The sequence below is a fragment of the Eptesicus fuscus genome, chromosome 22, assembly GCF_027574615.1.
Source record: "Eptesicus fuscus isolate TK198812 chromosome 22, DD_ASM_mEF_20220401, whole genome shotgun sequence".
Taxonomy (NCBI): Eukaryota; Metazoa; Chordata; class Mammalia; order Chiroptera; family Vespertilionidae; genus Eptesicus; species Eptesicus fuscus.
Window position 1 is genome coordinate 24,426,023 of NC_072494.1, and position 17,230 is coordinate 24,443,252.

The 17,230-nt window shown below is 51.6% G+C and overlaps 1 protein-coding gene across 3 annotated transcripts in view; it reads left to right on the forward strand.

Annotated features, from left to right (window-relative positions):
* CACNA1E (calcium voltage-gated channel subunit alpha1 E) overlaps positions 1 to 17,230 on the forward strand; it is a 267,144-nt gene that overhangs the window by 211,483 nt on the left and 38,431 nt on the right. For all 3 annotated transcript variants that reach the window (XM_054711820.1, XM_054711821.1, XM_054711822.1), the window contains 9 exons: positions 1,016 to 1,145; positions 1,722 to 1,781; positions 2,510 to 2,616; positions 9,877 to 9,888; positions 11,472 to 11,568; positions 13,873 to 14,033; positions 14,537 to 14,674; positions 15,746 to 15,947; positions 16,696 to 16,860. In XM_054711820.1, coding sequence (XP_054567795.1) covers positions 1,016 to 1,145; positions 1,722 to 1,781; positions 2,510 to 2,616; positions 9,877 to 9,888; positions 11,472 to 11,568; positions 13,873 to 14,033; positions 14,537 to 14,674; positions 15,746 to 15,947; positions 16,696 to 16,860 — 1,072 coding nt within the window. The remainder of the gene's footprint in view (positions 1 to 1,015; positions 1,146 to 1,721; positions 1,782 to 2,509; positions 2,617 to 9,876; positions 9,889 to 11,471; positions 11,569 to 13,872; positions 14,034 to 14,536; positions 14,675 to 15,745; positions 15,948 to 16,695; positions 16,861 to 17,230) is intronic.

The following is a 17,230-nucleotide window of genomic DNA, read 5'->3' on the forward strand; positions in this document are numbered from 1 at the left end:
GTGGGATATGGCCAGACACGTGCCACATCCAGGGTGCTCACGGGTGGAGATGGGTCATGGAATTGAACATCCTCTGAATTCTGTGCCCATAGTCTCGAGAGTAATTTAAGACAGGAAAGCATGGCAGATGTCATGAGGAAAGGACACGCACGTTTTCTTCGGTCGGTGGGGGGTGGAGAGGAGGAAGTCTACTTGGGATGTGTTACCAAATGGCCTATAGCTGAGACTATGGAGTCTGTCATGATGGGGTCATCCATTGGCAGTTATGAGTATTGATCCCACTGCTTAATCCCGAGTCCCTGTGGATTTTGAAGTGGGTGTGTTTAGGGGCCATGAGGTGGGGTTGGCAGAGAAGAGTCTGGAAGGTTGGACTCAGGAAAAATGGGATTTTGAAAGGCAAGCTTTCTTCTGCCCTTTATCTGAGCAAGGTATACCTGTAGAGCAGCTTCTGAGGCGAGGAAGACAAGACAAGCAGGCTTCCCGCGGCCACGTGGGCAGGGTCCAGACAAGGGTCGGGGAAGACAGGAACCTGGGCTAAGGACTGTCAGGCCACCCGGGGCCAGAATGCAGTCCATGGGATGTGGTCTCTGTAATCAGAATGCCTGGAACTCATGAGAACCTGTTGCTGCTTTCATCAGGAAGCTTAGAATCAAGGTCTATTTTTATGTTTCTTGGTTCTTCTGATCTGCTTGCTCTGCCCCAGTTTCTATACATTGAGATACAGTGGAGGGCACCCCGAGTGTGTGTATTCTGATGCTGGCTGCGCCCCACGGCTCAGACGTGCTTGCAGATAATGCATCTTGGCTTGTGTACAGCAGCCTCCAGCCAATCTGATTACCTTCCCCCTCTGAGGCTTTAAATCAAGGGTGGTGCCTGAGAAATTAAATTGCTCTTCCCAAGGCTTCCTCTGGCCAGGGCCTGGCTGTCTGGAAGAGGCTGATGTGTCTGCGCGCGGGGGTGGGGAGGCAGGATGGGGACGGAGGGAGGCAGCGGCTCAGGGCTCATCCACCCGCAGGATCCGCAGGGCCTGTCACTACATCGTGAACTTGCGCTACTTTGAGATGTGCATTCTCCTGGTGATCGCGGCCAGCAGCATCGCCCTGGCGGCCGAGGACCCGGTCCTGACCAACTCGGAGCGCAACAGAGTGGGTGCCCGGGGCCCTTCGCCAACCTCCCTAGCGCCCTGGTACCCGCCCCATCCCAGCATCAGAGGTGGCCTGAGGAAGGTTCCTGGGGAATGAGGAAGGAGTGAGGCCCACTGGAGCCCCACAGGGCTTTGAAGGGGGTCTGCAGCCACCCGTGGGCTTGGATGTGGAGTCTGGCATTGGACATGGGGGTGAAGTTGAGCACAGCCTGGGGTCTCAAGGGTGTATGTCAGGAGGTAGGAGGGAGGCAGGGAGGATGGGAACGGACAAGGATTTCAGATCCCGAGCCAGAATTGGGGGAAAGGTTCGCGGGGCAGTTGAGACACAAGAAGATAAGTTCTGGCCACGGGGAGGGAAGGGCCTAGGACTGGCCCCCACGTCAGGCGCCTCCAGCCGGACCCTTGGCTCCTCTGTTCTCTGCACCCAGCTAGTGGTTGCAATTCCAAGCTTCTGTTCTGCGGTAGAAATGAGTGGGCGTTGGGTAGGCGGGCAGGGATGTCCCCGTGGGCAGGCGGGAGTGTGTGTGGCCAGGTGGCCACACGTAACCTCCTCCCCTGCACGGTATGTGTCTTCCAGGTGCTGCGGTATTTTGACTATGTGTTCACTGGCGTGTTCACCTTTGAGATGGTTATAAAGGTAAGAGCCTCTAGAGGAAACCTGGTGGGGTTGGGATGGGTCACCTGTTTGCTCCTCTAGCCTTCTGACCTTCCCCAATGCTGTCACCTACTGGCCAGTGACAGAACCTCAGTAGGGTCTCTGCAGACCCCTCCTCCGGCCCCAGGATCCTGATGAAGCCCCTCCTGGCAGGATGTGACTGAGGAGGGCTGTTCAGGCTGGGGCAGCCCTGTGGGTGTGGCCGGACGGGGAGCCAGGCCCACTCCGAGGAGGCAGTGGACAGCAGCCGCCTCCCCAGCGCTCACTGGCTTGAGCGTGGGTATGTGCCAAGGCAAAGGGTTAGACAGGGTCGGGTTTTCCTGGATTCTGTTTAGTCCCAGCTGCACCCTCTGCCTCGGGTCTGTTCCCCATCACCCTGACACCCACATTTCTCTCGTTCCCAGCCTCACCCATCTGGGGTTTTTCCCATCTGTGTGTATGTGTGGCAGTGCCCGTGGGTGAGCCATGAGGAAAGGAGGGATGTGTCAGGGCTCTGTGCCAACGGAGGGGACTAGGTGAGCCCTGGTGGCTATGAGACGTGGCCTCGGGCTTCAGTTACATGAGGAGAGCCAGTCCTCTGCTCCTCAGCCCCCCACGTGGGGTTGGTTGTAGGGGTGAGGGCAGTGGAGCCATTGCCTGGGGAGCCCAGAGCTCAGGGCACACATGGCCCGCCCCTCCGGCTCATGAGTGGCCGTTCACTTCTTCTGCAGATGATCGACCAGGGCTTGATTCTGCAGGACGGGTCCTACTTCCGAGACCTGTGGAACATCCTGGACTTCGTGGTGGTGGTTGGTGCGCTGGTGGCCTTTGCTTTGGCGTAAGTAACTCTCTCACCTGTTGGATTGCCTTCCCGCCCTCCCTCCTGAGACCCTGGCCCAGGGGAGGCCAGCTCCAGGGACAGCCTGAGAAACGGTTCTTGCAGAGTGCTGCCCGGAATGCTGCCCGGGGCCCTGCAGAGCCCCTGAGCGCCCCGAGTGCCAGGGCAGGTGGCGGAGGAGCAGGGAGAGTCACTAGGGAGCAGTCAGAGGCCTGGCGCTCCTTTTCTGGGGATAATTACACATGGGCAGGGGCTCACCTGTGTGGGCGCTGCCTCCATGGGCTCAGGGAGGGAGCCGGGCATGGTTGCTGAACCCTTTCATTGCTCGATTCTCTTGAACAAAGAGGCAGTTCTGGGAGATTTCCTCGGTTGGGACCTTTCGTCTCTCCCTGAGGCACCCCCACCTCCAGACTCGGCTGCCTTGTATGGAAGTCGGGTGGCCACTGTGCCAGGTTGAGTTTGTGAGCCTTCTGGGCTCCCGCACGGTGATGCGGTGCTGCCTGGCCCTCGGGTGTCGTGTCCTCAGTGTTCAGTGAAAGGCTTTGGACAGGCAGGGGGCGGGGACAGCGCCTCAGGAGGGGACACAGGAGAGGACAGGACCGTGTGTGTGACCCTACACTCCACCCCAGGCCCTCACTCTTCATTCCCGTCGTTCTACGCGCTGCTTGCCTAACTCAAGTCAGGTTGCCAGGTGAGCTGTCCTGCACTGGATGCTAAATCGTAAGCTCACCGCTTATAATGGCTTGTCAACACAAATAGTTTAAAAGAAAAATAGCAATTCTGCTCCCACCTCCCCCTCCCCCGACTTGGGCCTGGGTATCAGTGAGACTAATGCGGGCTCTGTGGCAGCTGGTGCCAGAGCTTCCCGTTGCTGTGTGCCATCGTCGCGGGGCGCGAGGGGAGGTCAGGACTCCCTGCCACACAGGGGAGCTGGATCGCAGCCGCATTTGGCCTCTCCTTGCTCTGTCCTGGGCCAGGAAGGAAAAGCATGAGTCCGTCTGCCTCTGGTGCCAGCAGGCTCCGGAATCCCCACACTGGCTTTTATTACCTTCTTCTCCCCGAAGTATGTCACTCTCCTGACACTGACTCGGGGCCCTAGGATGGATAAGGTCTGTGGGAGGCACGCAGAGCCCACCGCAGCGGCAGAGCTGGTTCTGACTTTGTTCAATGCCTTGCACAGGCTCAGGCGATTTTAGATCTGGAAGGGCCCTTGAGGAGCCCCGGGATCTGGTACTCTGGTTCCTGGTGTAGCTTTGGGAGCTTTGTGCTTGGGAAGGCGTGAAGGGGCACACCTGAGAAAGGAATAACCATTTAGAACTGAAATGCGAGTATATGCTCACGGTCAGCAGCGCATAGGAACATCAGAACCATCATCTCACCTGACACCTGGCTGGCCCTCCTGATCTTTACCACCTGCCTGCGTCCAAGGCAGTCCCCCTCAAACCTCAAGCTTTGCTTTTTTGGCAGCACCCCAAGAAAGAACTAAAAGGAGGGGTCTCCCAAAGGAAGCTTTGAGTACACATTAATCTTGTAGCGGGGACAAAAGAGTGAACAGAGTTCTGCTTTGTGCAAAGAAGACCCATTTACCACTGAGCGAGACAGGTCATCCAGCTCCATTGTTCTGGGGAAGAAAATGAAGGATTAAAATTAAATTTAGCCGTCAGGTAGCCCATTAACTGGACTTAGGCAGCCGGCTGAGCTGGAATTGGAAATTTCCAGCAGGGAGCGGATAGAAAGATGCTGTTCCGTGAGACTCCAACTTGAAGAGTCCCCTCGAGAGAGACTTTACCTGACTTTGCGCCAGGCAGGGACACTAAAGATGATTAATGCCCACGGACTCTTGGGATGCCCAGGGCTATATTATACTCGGGCTGCCTTGGGAGGGTGTAGGGAGGGGCAAAGTGAGAGCCACATGGAGCGAGTGCCTGAAAGAAAGAGAAATTCCCAGTCTACTTGCTCTTGGCCTTGAGTCCCAGTATGCATGTGTCCTCTGTGACATGTGCTGTTGGAGGACCCTCTGTGGAAAGTGCGCTTGGAGACCTTCATCATATGGAGGCCATGGGTGTGAATGCCCAAGCATTTTCTCTTGATTAACAAGCCCAGATTTGGGAGATGGTTGGTCGTAAATGACATCTCAGCAGTGAACAGATAGACAGATGTTGTTCCGGGAGACCCAGGACCAAGCAGAACGAAATGGACCCATCAGAGAGCACGGCCCCATCCATATGGTAACCAACAATATGGAGAACGAGACCCAGATGTTAGCCCCCCACACAGGAGGGGAACCTTCCCAGCCATGGGAAGAGCCAGGGCCTGCGGGATTAGGGGAAACCACTCACACTGTCCTCAAATTTGAAAGTAGTTTTAGAATAATTCAGGTCAGAGGAGGTCATGAGGGGAAGTGTCAGCTCCGATCATGTGACCCGCCAGCCATCTGCTTAATCCACACTGGCAGAGGCACAGCCTCGCATTATGAATTAGTCTCCAGCTGGTGTGTGTGAGGGGGTGTATCTGGCTGGACTTCAGCCAGTACCTAGACCTTCTTAGAAAGATCAGCCGACGGGAGGGTTTGGGGTGTTTAGAATGTGAAGACTAAGAACCAAGACATCAGGTCACTAGATTGACCAGATTGAATAACAAAATTGATAGGAGACGGTCCGACGCTCTGCTGTCTCCTGCTGTGGCTCCAAGCTTGGACAAAAGTGCCTTCCAGTGAGAGTGTGGTGCTGTGTTTGCAAAGGAGAAAATTTGCAAAGGCCAGCATGAGTGTGTTCAGGGAGCTTGTTGAGGTCCACGTGCAAGAAGGAAAGAATTCTGCACTGACCAGTTAGCATAGAGCTAGTGCTCTGGTCCCAGAGCAAAGAAAGAAGTGGAGGATGTAGAGCTCACGGGTGACCCCGAAATGCTGAGGGATGGGTCAGGAAGAAAAGGGACCTTCCCACCTTCCCACAGCTAAGCAGTGACGAGGTCAAAGTGCTGGCCTTGGAGTTCCCTCCCCAGAGACGAGCGTTGCCAGTGCGAAGGGGAGAGTTGCCTCCTCGTTGCCATGGGGCTTGGCGTTTAGAGTGCTTTCACCTCTGCACGTCCTTTATCCAGGACAGGCCTGCTTTACACTTGAGAAATGGGTCGCCTGAGGTCCGACTATTTGACTCGTGCATAGCAAAGCCAGTTCCTAAACAATTGATTTTTAAATTTTATTTCAAGTTCAGGGCTTTCTCCACGACATTACGCTCCCCTCTGTCTCAGATACTCTAGTTAGTTCCAAGCCATTAACCGCTGTCAGCTCCAAGCAGTGGCTTGGTCTGGCTCTGTCCTCGGCCTCCAGCTGCTTCTGTCTCTGCCTGGGGATGGACGAGACCTGTGTGCCTGATGGAGGAGGCATCTCTGACCTTATCCGTCTTGCTTTTCTGTCTGGACCTGGTTCTTCCATGAACCCTCATCGGCCCTGGACTGATTAAGGCTGCTGGAGCAGGCAGCTCAGGATTTGAGCTGGTTCCTTGGCTCTTTCCTTCTTTGGCTAAAAGCCTCCAGTGGTTTCCGTGCGGAAAGGCATTGTGACATCAGAAATAAAAACACAGGATTGAGAGTCAGGTAGCCTTAGGTCTGAATCTCAGCACTCTTCACGATTAGCTGCCTTCCCTCTCCGGACATCCACTTGCTCATCTGTACGTGGAAATGAAAAGTAACTGTATTTTGATCTTGTGAGAATTAAATAAGGTAACATGCATTCAGTGTTCAATACAGTGCGAAGCATTTAGAAAGTGTATAATAAATGGTAGTTATTTTGCCTACCAAATAATAATCCAGACACTTTCGCAAGGCTCAGGGATCCTCCCAGCACGGCCCCTGCCCTCGCCTTCCCCTCAGCAAATCTGTCTATTCCTAATGCAAGACATGCCCTCAGACCCCCTGCTGTTCTGTCCTGGGTTTGTGGGGGAAGAAGTGGGGACGGAAGGCCATGCCCAGGAGGGAAGGCTCTCCAGAACGCGACACCCCCACTCTGTCCCCCGTGCAAGGAGAGCTGGGTTGTAGCACAAATCCACTGGAGAGCATGTTCTTCGAGGACAGGGGACTGGAAGCTGAAGGGCAAGATTGCAGTGAGTGATGAGTGATTCTGCGTGAAGGATCTGGAGGGCCACTTGGCCATTGAGCTGGAAAAGTCTCATCTTCTACTGATGAGACGTAAGAGAAACATGGCATTATTTTCTGGAGAGCTGCTGGGGACTTACCAAGAAGTGGGAAATAAATGGAAGATTGTGTGGCCCAATTAAGTCCCAATTAAAGTGGGACCAGGGTATTCTAGCCTGTGAAATTATCCTCAGACTTTAACATTGGAGTCCATTTTTAAACCTGGTAAAATTTCACTCATTAGCTAGGCAGTGTGAGAAAAAAAAAATAACAAATCTGATTATATATTGAATAGCAACGACTAGCAAAGGATTATTGGATGATTATATTTAAATGATGTATAAAAAGCACATGAATTAAAGTGCCTCAAAGTGCTGGGAGAGTTTGTGCGGCTAGATTGATAAGACATCCCCTGTGTGGTCTTGCTGACTTGGACAGCAGCTTGGATAACTCTTACAGGCGTGGACTTGGGAAAGGTCCTTCGGCCTAGCCCATGTGTAAATTAGGGTCTGTTTCAACAAACGGGGGCTAAGTTGTGGAGGCTATTCCTGACTCTCTGGCTTTGTTACCCAGCATTCCTTTCATTTCAAAGGGCAGTTTTCAAACCAGTGCTGAACATATGTTAACACAACTGAGAATGCAAGCGTGCCTTTCTTGCAGCCACTCAAAATCGGAGCTTTTCAGCGGCAGCTCAGCAGTGTGAGGCCTGTTGGAAAACGGTTTACTTTTGACCCGTGTCTGATGACTCCCCCTGACTCCTCTCTGTGGGAGTCAGAGTGGGGCCCGTAGCCCCATTCCTCACAGCACATGGACAGCTACACTCGGCCCTTAGGATCGGAGCGTACCATCATGGTGCCCCGTTTTCAAAATAAGGGACACTCCGTAGGGTGGTCAGAGACCCCCTTGGTTCCATAGTGTGATATTATATTGGGATTCTAGGGCATAATTTATTGTAGAGAGAAAATTCTGTCCTCTATCCAGCTGTGTGGGAGGAGCGAGAATTATTGAGCCTTTCTTCCTAAGATGGGTGTCCATCTGAACCTCCGAGGACCTGCTCAGATGCTGCTGGATGTAAAGGTCTGGGGGTTAAGGACCTGGTCAAGCAAAAGTGAGCGCCTGGAGTGCGGGACCCTTGACCATCTGCCTGGCCATTGATCCCACTCTGTTCTCTCATATTGGGGATAGGGAAGGTTCTCCCGTAGCTTTTGCTCAAGACGAATGCAGCCGGGGGGTGGGGGGGTGGGGGTGGGAAGAGGTTGACCCTAGGTCCTATGTTGTTTTCATAAACTTTTCAATCAAATGATTCCAGTTTTCCGTAGCATTGAGCGTACAGTTACACTCTGATTTGTTTGCTTGTTTACTTGAGGCCTGTCTTCCCTGCTAGACTGGGTAAGTTTCAAGAGGGTAGGGACCTCATTTGTTTTGTTCACAACTGTGTATCCAGCACCTAGAAAGAGTCCCTGACGTGTGTGAAGGACTCCATCAATGCTGTTATATGAATGCATAAAGGGATACCTGACTGACCTACCCGGTGTCCTGTGTGAGAAGATGCTGTTACCGTTTAGGGGAAGGTATTATCTCTGCCCGCTTAACATTGGGAGATTATCACGTGAGAGATTTAAGGTTTATGAGGCCTTGGGTTTACTTCCTAAATTAGTATCCATTTGTCATTTTCAGTGAAATTAATATAATTTTGAATATGGGACCATTTACTGAGTAGAATGGTATTTAGAAGTTTTTGTGGTATATAGTGGTATAACATAGGTTACAACATAGGTTTAATGTGGCACATTAAAAAGACTTTAAGAGAAATTATCTTCACTGCCACCAGCAGCTAAGAACCAAAGCCTGAATTCCAGGCACTTCCTCATAGCAGCAGGCCGGGTCACGAGGCACTGCAGGCTCACTCTCCGGGCCATCTTATGCAAGGCCCATCTCCCGGGCCGCCGGTTCCTCGCCGTTAAGAGGACCTCAGGGATCTGTTCCAGCCCTGGAATCCGGTGCGCTGTTTGTTGGAGCCCAGAGCAGAGCCTGCTGGTGCAGAGGCCTAGTCCAGAGCAAGAGCTCCCAGCACCACAGCCCAGCTCGCCCTGCCAAGGCCGGGCGCTCTCTCAGCCTCTCTGAATCGCTTCTGTGAAACAGGGATAGTAACACTTACGCCTCAAAGTTATTAGGGAGTCCAAATAAAGAGCTGCACTGAAAGTGCTCAGTTCAGACTCTAGCCAGGAAGAAACACGTAAAAAGCTAGCTCTCATTATTTCATCTCAAGTATATTACATTTACGCTCTCACCCTTTTTTTGATATGTTTTTAAAATTAATTTTAGAGAGCGGGAGAAGAGGGGAGAGAGAGAAACACTGATGTGTGAAAGAAACATCTATTGCAACCTGGGTATGCGCCAAGCTGTTGTTACACCTCACCAGTAGAGCTCAGATGATTTTTTTTTTTCAGGCTGCACAGTAAATAGCTCACGATGGACAGTTGGTCATTTAATTTATCAAAAGGCATCCCTTCGTGTGACATCGGGACTCTGATAGACCCGCCTCCCCCATATTTCGAGGCAGTTTTACGGTCTTCCTCATCAGTGCTTTTTAGAGATGTCAGAGTGCCCCTCCTAGGTTGGTCACGTGGCCCCTGTTTGAATGAAGTCCTTCATGAGCATAAATATGCCAGGATGACTTGAATGCCTTTCCAGAGAGGTAAATTCTGGCCCAGAACAGGTGTAATTCCTCCAGCTGGTTTCTTATAAATTCACTGGAAACAGTAAGTGTTTGTCTGAAGACGACTAAAGAAATGGAAATAAGAGCCCGCATTTAGAAAACTTCAGTTACACTAGGCTCAGTGGAATAAAGTACGATGTGGGAAATGCCGCCCAGTTGGAGGCAGCCGCACCCTCCGCCTTTGCCCGTGGGAGCGGGTGGGGAGCACGTGGGTGCTGGCCTTCCTTTCACAAAGCCTGGGGGCTCTGCGGGTGCCGAGGCCGTGAGGCTGTGAGCGGGACCGCGGGGGCCTGTGCGCCTCCAGTTTCCTGTCTTGTAAGGTTCCCTTTGTCCATCACGTTTCTGATCTTCTTTCTCCCCATCCCCTCTCCTCTCTCTTTTTTTAAACTGCTTTCTGCTCGGATCCTCCATAGAAACGCTTTGGGGTAAATATTATTCTCAATTTTCTTTGAAGGAAAGAACTCGGGGCTGGGTGGGAGGAGGGAGAAAGCATGTTTGGGAGGGAAGGGTGGCGGGTTAAGGACGGCACAGTGAGTTTACGTGAGTGCTGAGTTTTCACTGACACCCGAGAGAATACAAATCAGGAGTCGCCAAGCCTTCTTGGGAAGTGACCCTTCTGATTGGTTTGAATATGTAGTTGGCTTTGCCTTTTGTAGATAAGTAGATAGATGACCCTGATACAAAAAAAGTTTATAAAATATACAAAGCCCCTGCATGCAAAAGACCTTACCGATGTGACATTTTTGGATTATTTATGTCCACCTCCAGGGTGGACTAAAAGTGACTTGTAGGTCATGGCCTATAACCTTTAAGAGGGTCCTTAAATTTACAATCTGAGCATAGCCAGCATTTCTTGAGTTACATTAAATGTCTCTGACCTGGGATGGACTTACCTCCCTATCGGGGGTGGGTGTGACAGGAAGGGCCCACCGGGTGTTCTGGGCCCCATTGCTCAGGTAGTTGGCCTGATGGTCACCTGGGCCAACACGAGGGAAGAACCAGAGCCTGAGCTTAGGACTGGGAGTCTCATCCGCACCGTCTGTGTGTTTTACAAACTGCAGTTGTTTGAATTGAATGCAAAGATCTCAGGGGATGAGCAGGGTGGAGAGAGAGATTGCAGGTTGATTTATTCACTCCATTCAAACTAAAAAGAAATGTATTGTATCTGTAAGGAGCAAACGTTGCCAAGAGGCTGCAGAGGGCGGGTCATTGGCTGTGGGGGCGGATGGACGTGGGCAGGCACTGCAGTCTGGGCCTTCTCCCAGCGCAGGGCTCTCTGCAGTCTGTGCTAGGTGCACAGCATCTGAAATGGGGAGGGACTGCGGAAAGAGCCAGCCACACGGATCACTGGGGTGTGAGCCAAGGTCCTGGCAAGAAGCCTGCATGACATGCCGTCTCTGGAATAGGCAGCCCAGCACAGCAAGGGTGTCAGGTCCCCACCAGCCTTCCTCACCTTGCTCTCCCCTGAGCTGACGAGCTCTGCTGAGGTGACAAACCTAGAGCCAAAGACAAGGGCGAGGCCAAGTCCCCTAAGGAGACTTGCTCTCAACCATGGGGTCCTAATTCCTTTACCCAATATCATCGGAGAGTCTACCATTGCGGAAGCAGTAGCCTGGGCACAGCGGGGATCCACAGTGTGTGACCATCATGTTCCCTAGTCAAGTTCTCTTCCTTGTTCATTTTGCCCGTGAGCTAATTAGCAACATTCCACTGGCTGATAGGGAGAGGAAGTGGTCATTAACATGTGTGCATGGATGCCTGTGTATGTGCATGGATGCCTGTGAGTGCCTCTATGTGAGGATACTTGTGTGTGTGTGCATATGAGAGTGTGCACAGTGGGGAGTGCCTTGAAATGTTTCCCAAAGCATGTTTTGTGGCGTCTCCCAGAAGGACCCAGTTCATGGCCTTTGGCCTACCTCTCCCCCTTTCCTCTGTGGTTAAGCAGAAATGTGAATGTCACTTTCATTTCTCCCCGTCCTGCGATTCCCTGGCGGCTTTTCCCCTGCAGAACCAACAAGGGCCGGGACATCAAGACCATCAAGTCTCTGCGGGTGCTCCGGGTGCTGAGGCCTCTGAAGACCATCAAGCGCCTGCCCAAGCTCAAGGTAATGCTTTCTGAGTTTCTTCTCAACAAGTCCCCTTTGCCCATGCTCTCTCTGCAGCCACGGTTGGCTTGCTTTTGTAGAATTGTTTTCTGGGAATATTCCTGTTGCGCACATGGGGACTTAAGTTCTTTTCATCTACCTGGCAGCATCCCAGGAAATCGATGAAGGGGCTTTTGCCTCTTGCATTCGGCCTCACGTGATAGTTTGTACACTCTGGTTGTGGCCTGTCATTCAGGACAAAACCATGTGACTGTCCCGGAGCCTCCCCAGGTGGAAGCAGCGGGCCGCTGTCTGTAGTCTCCACGCTAGGTCGGGCCAAGTAACCAGGGTGATTCCCTCCTTGAGATTCTAGAGCAGGACGGACTCTGGCACTGGCCCTTCCTGTCTGAGGCACAGATCGGTCAGTCGCTTGCCCAAGAACAGAGGCATTTTGGGCAGAAGCAGAGAAGAAACGGGGAAGTGAGCTAGGGTGGTGAGGGTCTTCCTGTTGCCAGGACCTGTGTTTGCTTTCACAGGCAGGTCATCTGGTTCCCCTGCTCCTGACAGTGCCCTCCCTGCTCAACTGCCCTGGGCTCCTCCCCGAGTCTTCCTGCCCTCGGGGTGTGCTTCCCCAGTCCAGCCCTGTTTGCTGCAGGGTGAACCTGCCTCCCCCACACACATCCATTGCTGTCATGGAAGCGGAAGTGTCCTGGGAGAAAAGTTGTCTCCTGCATTCCTGTGAATGACAGCCAGCCCTGCTTCCTAGTTCCCCTTCCTCGTTGGGTTCACATATTCTAGAATATTCCCTACCAACCCCTCTGCCTCCCCCATGCTGTCCTCAGCACACAGTTACCCTTTCCGCCCTCTGGCTCTGCAGCAGCAGCAAAACCAGCTGGATTTATCAAAGGCGGGGACTGCAGGGAAGTCACTTCTGAAAGCCCCCTACCTGGCAGGTCCATGGCTTCCTCTCAGAGCACAGGGCCCTGGCCACCTGCACGGGTTCCCAGGAGGCTCATGCCCCACCGGAAGTGTCCTCACTGCCTGCTTTCCCCTGCCCTGCCTTCCCGCCAGGAGGAGCCACCTCCCACAGTGTCGGGAAGTCTTTCACATACTGCTTGTGACACCCTCCACCTGGTACAGGGCCCAGCGCTGGGCCTGGACTGGGCCAGTGCCCACAGGTGTTTGTTCCCTTCTGTCCCGCCCTGACCAGATTTGGCCGGGAGACCTGGGCCCTGACCACTCTTGTGTCTCGTCTCTTTCACCCTATGTGGGGTCCTGGGGAGGGTACAGGTGGCATGATGAGATTAGACTGGAGGGCGACCCCAACCTTGGTTAATTCCATTTAATGAAGAAAAGCTGGCTCCTCTCTCTGTCACTCGGTCACCGAGGGAGATGTTGGTGGCTCTGGCGGTTCCACAAGGCTGCGTGTCACTCACAGTCCCCGCAGTGTTGAACTAATTACACCAGCAGCGTTCACCCCGCCCTGCGAAGAGCGACTGCAGAGATGCGATGCCACCGTGCGCCAGACTCTCCAGTGAGCTAAACCTAAAAACCTAGAAAATAACCTAAAAATGGCTTGAAATGTGTTCATATTACTCCCATATTCCCCCTCATGGCTTAGGGCTTAGAGCGGCTTCTCCCAAGAGGAACCCATTGCCCCTTTAACTGAATATCCTGCTTCGGCGCACCTGGTCTTCCATGTCCACCCCCGGGCAGCTGTCCATCCCTTCCCATACCATCTGTTGCATCTGTATCCCAGCTTTCAACTGGAGAACATTTACGTAAAGGGTTGAATGTAATTGAAGCAAATGCATGAACTTGCATAAAATGGACAAAGATGATAGTTTATTATCATTCCAATCCATTTAGAAAGGTAAAGAGAAAACGACATATTCAGTATACGAATCAAATCTAAGAATGTCACCGAATACATGAACGGTCAGGGAACAAGCTATTTAATGGCTGAAATGGGCTGAATGAACCCAAAGATCCCTTTCTGCAGTAAAGTTCTGTCTTCCCGCTGGATGGAGTGCACCTAATGGGGTTCCTCAAAGGAGTTCCTCCATTGCCGGATGGCATCTGTCTCTCGTGCTCTGGGGTCGCTGTCAGATTCAGAGCATGTGTCCCCTTCTCAGGTGGTGGGTCCTTGTAGTCGTGACCAGCTTGGGAGCCAGCTCTGAGTCCCATGAGTGTCACTGCTGAGCAAGGCGATGTCTCCTGAGGCACCTTCTCAGTGGGCTGGCTCGTGATGGTGTGGCCCCAGCTCAGCTCTAGGCAAGTGCGCAGGCCCTTCCGGGACTCACACCCCGGCTCTTCTGTGCACAGGCTGTCTTTGACTGCGTGGTGACCTCATTGAAGAACGTCTTCAACATCCTCATTGTCTACAAGCTCTTCATGTTCATCTTCGCTGTTATCGCCGTTCAGCTTTTCAAGGGCAAGTTCTTTTATTGCACGGACAGTTCCAAGGACACAGAGAAGGAGTGCATGTAAGTGCCACCACACAGCCCGTCCACACCGCTCACTTTCTGCTGAAGCGTGTTCCCAGGAGGCCCACGCGACCTCCATACGTAGCTCTATTCTTTCTCTCATGCCCTTCACGTTCCTCTTTTAGAAAAAGGCAAAATGGGAGGTTGCTAAACTTTTTTGTGTCCGACATGGCACCTGGCATTTTACCTCATATATATTTTTTTAATCTTAAATCTTTATAACCACCTTTTGAGATAGGTTGTATTTGCATCTTGGAGATGTGGAAGCTGCGGCTCTGAAAGTTTAAGTCAGTTGCTGGAAGGATTAGGAGTCAATCTTCTATGTCTATTGGGCACCACATCCCATTTTTATTCCACAGTGATACACTGCCTTGGAATAAAATTCCTTTTTCATTGCATTTGTATGCCGATCAGTTACCCTGCATCATTGAAGTCCATAGAATTCCTTGACTTCCCATGAGCTATAGTGAAGGGGCTCTGTTTCATTTCTGCACTGATTGTAGAGGCAACTATGTAGATCACGAGAAAAACAAGATGGAGGTGAAAGGTCGGGAATGGAAGCGCCATGAATTCCACTACGACAACATCATCTGGGCTCTGCTGACCCTCTTCACCGTCTCCACAGGGGAAGGATGGCCTCAGTGAGTGACGAGCTTGCTTGTCTGTGAACTGGGGTGGGACCATGTGGTTGCCTTTGAGAAGCCGATTCAAGATGAACCAGGATAACCCTTAGTTATTATACCTGGGGGAGTAAGTGGCTCTGAGTGGGTGAGAGAGGCAGAAGAAAGAATGGAAATCCTTAAGGTAAAAATCGAGAGGGAGATGAAAAAGTCTAGTAAATATTTGAAACTCTTAATGTTTTAGCCAAGTATTGAGAAGTTGAGTGGAGCCATTGTAATCCTATAGAACAAGTAAGTTTTGAACAGCTTTCTATCTCTTACAAGAGTCCCTGGGAGTTGTTTTAAACAGATTTCTCCTCCAAGCTCGCCCAACACCTGAGGATTGAGGGTTGGGGATGAGCTGACAGAACCCAGAGACACTTTCTGTGATCACACCTCTTCTAAAGAAGACAACAATGTAGTTTCTTTTTTTCAAAAGATTTTTTTATTTTATTTAAGAGAGGAAGGGAGAGGGAGAGAGAGAGAGAGAAATGTGGATGTGAGTCAAACATCAACTGGCTGCCTCCTGCACACCCCCTACCAGGAGTCCAGTCCACAACCCAGGCATGCGCCCTGACCAGGAGTTGAACAAGCAACTTTATGGTGCATGGGTCGATGTCCAACCAACTGAGCCACACCGGCCAGGGAAGAATGTAGTTTTATGCTACTCATAGCTGTACAGTGACTTCTCAGCGACTTGGCAATTACCAATCACCCCTTTCTGGTGGCAGCATTCTCTAGTTGGCAGCAAAATGCCAAGTGGAAATCCAGGAGACTCTTAGTATTGAATATGACAACCTAAACTATCAAATAATGTCACTCTGTTGCTTAGAAGTTCGATGCCTGATGGAGCGGGCTAGAAAGGCAGTGGGTTGAGGGTCACTGAATCCCCACCAACTTGGTTATTATGGACCCCAAATATATTAATGGAAGTTCTGCACAGTCAAGGAGGTCAGACAAGAAAATTATAACAGGTGGCATATCTCCTACTGAGTCAGAGCAGCGGCCAAGACGGCCATCCGCCATCTGTGCCCCCTCATTCTGTCCCCACAGAGTTTTGCAGCATTCTGTCGATGTGACAGAGGAAGACCGAGGCCCGAGCCGCAGCAACCGCATGGAGATGTCCATCTTTTACGTGGTCTACTTTGTGGTCTTCCCTTTCTTCTTTGTCAACATCTTCGTGGCTCTCATCATCATCACCTTCCAGGAGCAAGGGGACAAGATGATGGAGGAGTGCAGCCTGGAGAAGAACGAGGTGGGTCAGGTGGTCTGCAGCGTGGGCAGCCAGGGCTCCAGAAAAGGGACTCAGAGACCAGCAGTGTTGGGAAGGAAGACAGTCTCCTTAACTTAAGATTTATAGGGAGAAGGTGGGGGAAATTAGTCATTAAATAAACTTTTTTTGAGCATCTGCTCTGTGGAACTTCGCCTATAGGTGCAGTGCAGAGTCTAGAAGTGTGGTGTATGGTGGGGGGTGATTAAGACACCTGGTCACCTAGCTGTGTTGCTCTGTGGCGCATGTTTGCTATAAAGGAAGGGGATATGGCTCGTTTATGACTGCTTTTCTAGTAACAAGCATAGTTCTGGTAGATTGTAGGGTTCATTATTTTTATAATGGAAGTGAACTAGCAACTGGGACTATAAAAGAAATGCATCAAGTGCTATGGGAACGCATAGAGAAATTTTGCCTTCTGACTGAGGGCATCAGATAAGGCTTCCTGCCTAAACATTTTCACCACACGTCATGTGAAAAGGGCATTATTAATAACCATTAAGTTCTTACCCCATGTGACAGACCCCCCGCCCCCAGTTCTGTGTATTCATTTAAGGTGACATCTCACCTACAATGTTGTCCAGACAATCCCTCTTGCCATTTTTACATCTGCCTGTGCCGCCCTATGTTTAATACACTGTCCTCTTCTTCTGACCGTCTAACAGAGCCATGAATGTGCAAGGCTTGGGGGGATTTGGGTTTGGGCCAATAACCAGTCACAACTTCCCTACAGAGGGCGTGTATCGACTTCGCCATCAGTGCCAAGCCGCTCACCCGCTACATGCCGCAGAACAGGCACACCTTCCAGTACCGCGTCTGGCACTTTGTGGTGTCTCCATCCTTTGAGTACACCATCATGGCCATGATTGCCTTGAACACCATCGTGCTGATGATGAAGGTGAGAGGGTGGTGGCCGGGGGCACTGGGGCAGGCGAACCTCGGGGACTCTTCCCTCACAGAGCAATTGCGTGTTCACCCAAGACACTCCACCTTACCAGTGTGAGGGTCCTTACCTGCTTTTCCATCATGGATTCTCTTTTTGATCTTCTCTCATTCAATAGCCCAGCCTCTGGGTCTTTGGGGCAAAGTACAGTGAAAGATAGCAGCTGCCCAGTAGTTCCCAAGACCAGAGGTTGTGATGGCACTGAATTTCAGACAAGGGTAGAAATGTATGGAGATGTAGGTGATCACAGGGTTCTAATGGAGTGTTGGAAGAGATTTGACCTTGTTTAATACTAAATGGGCAAGTTTTAACTCTGGGAAAGGTT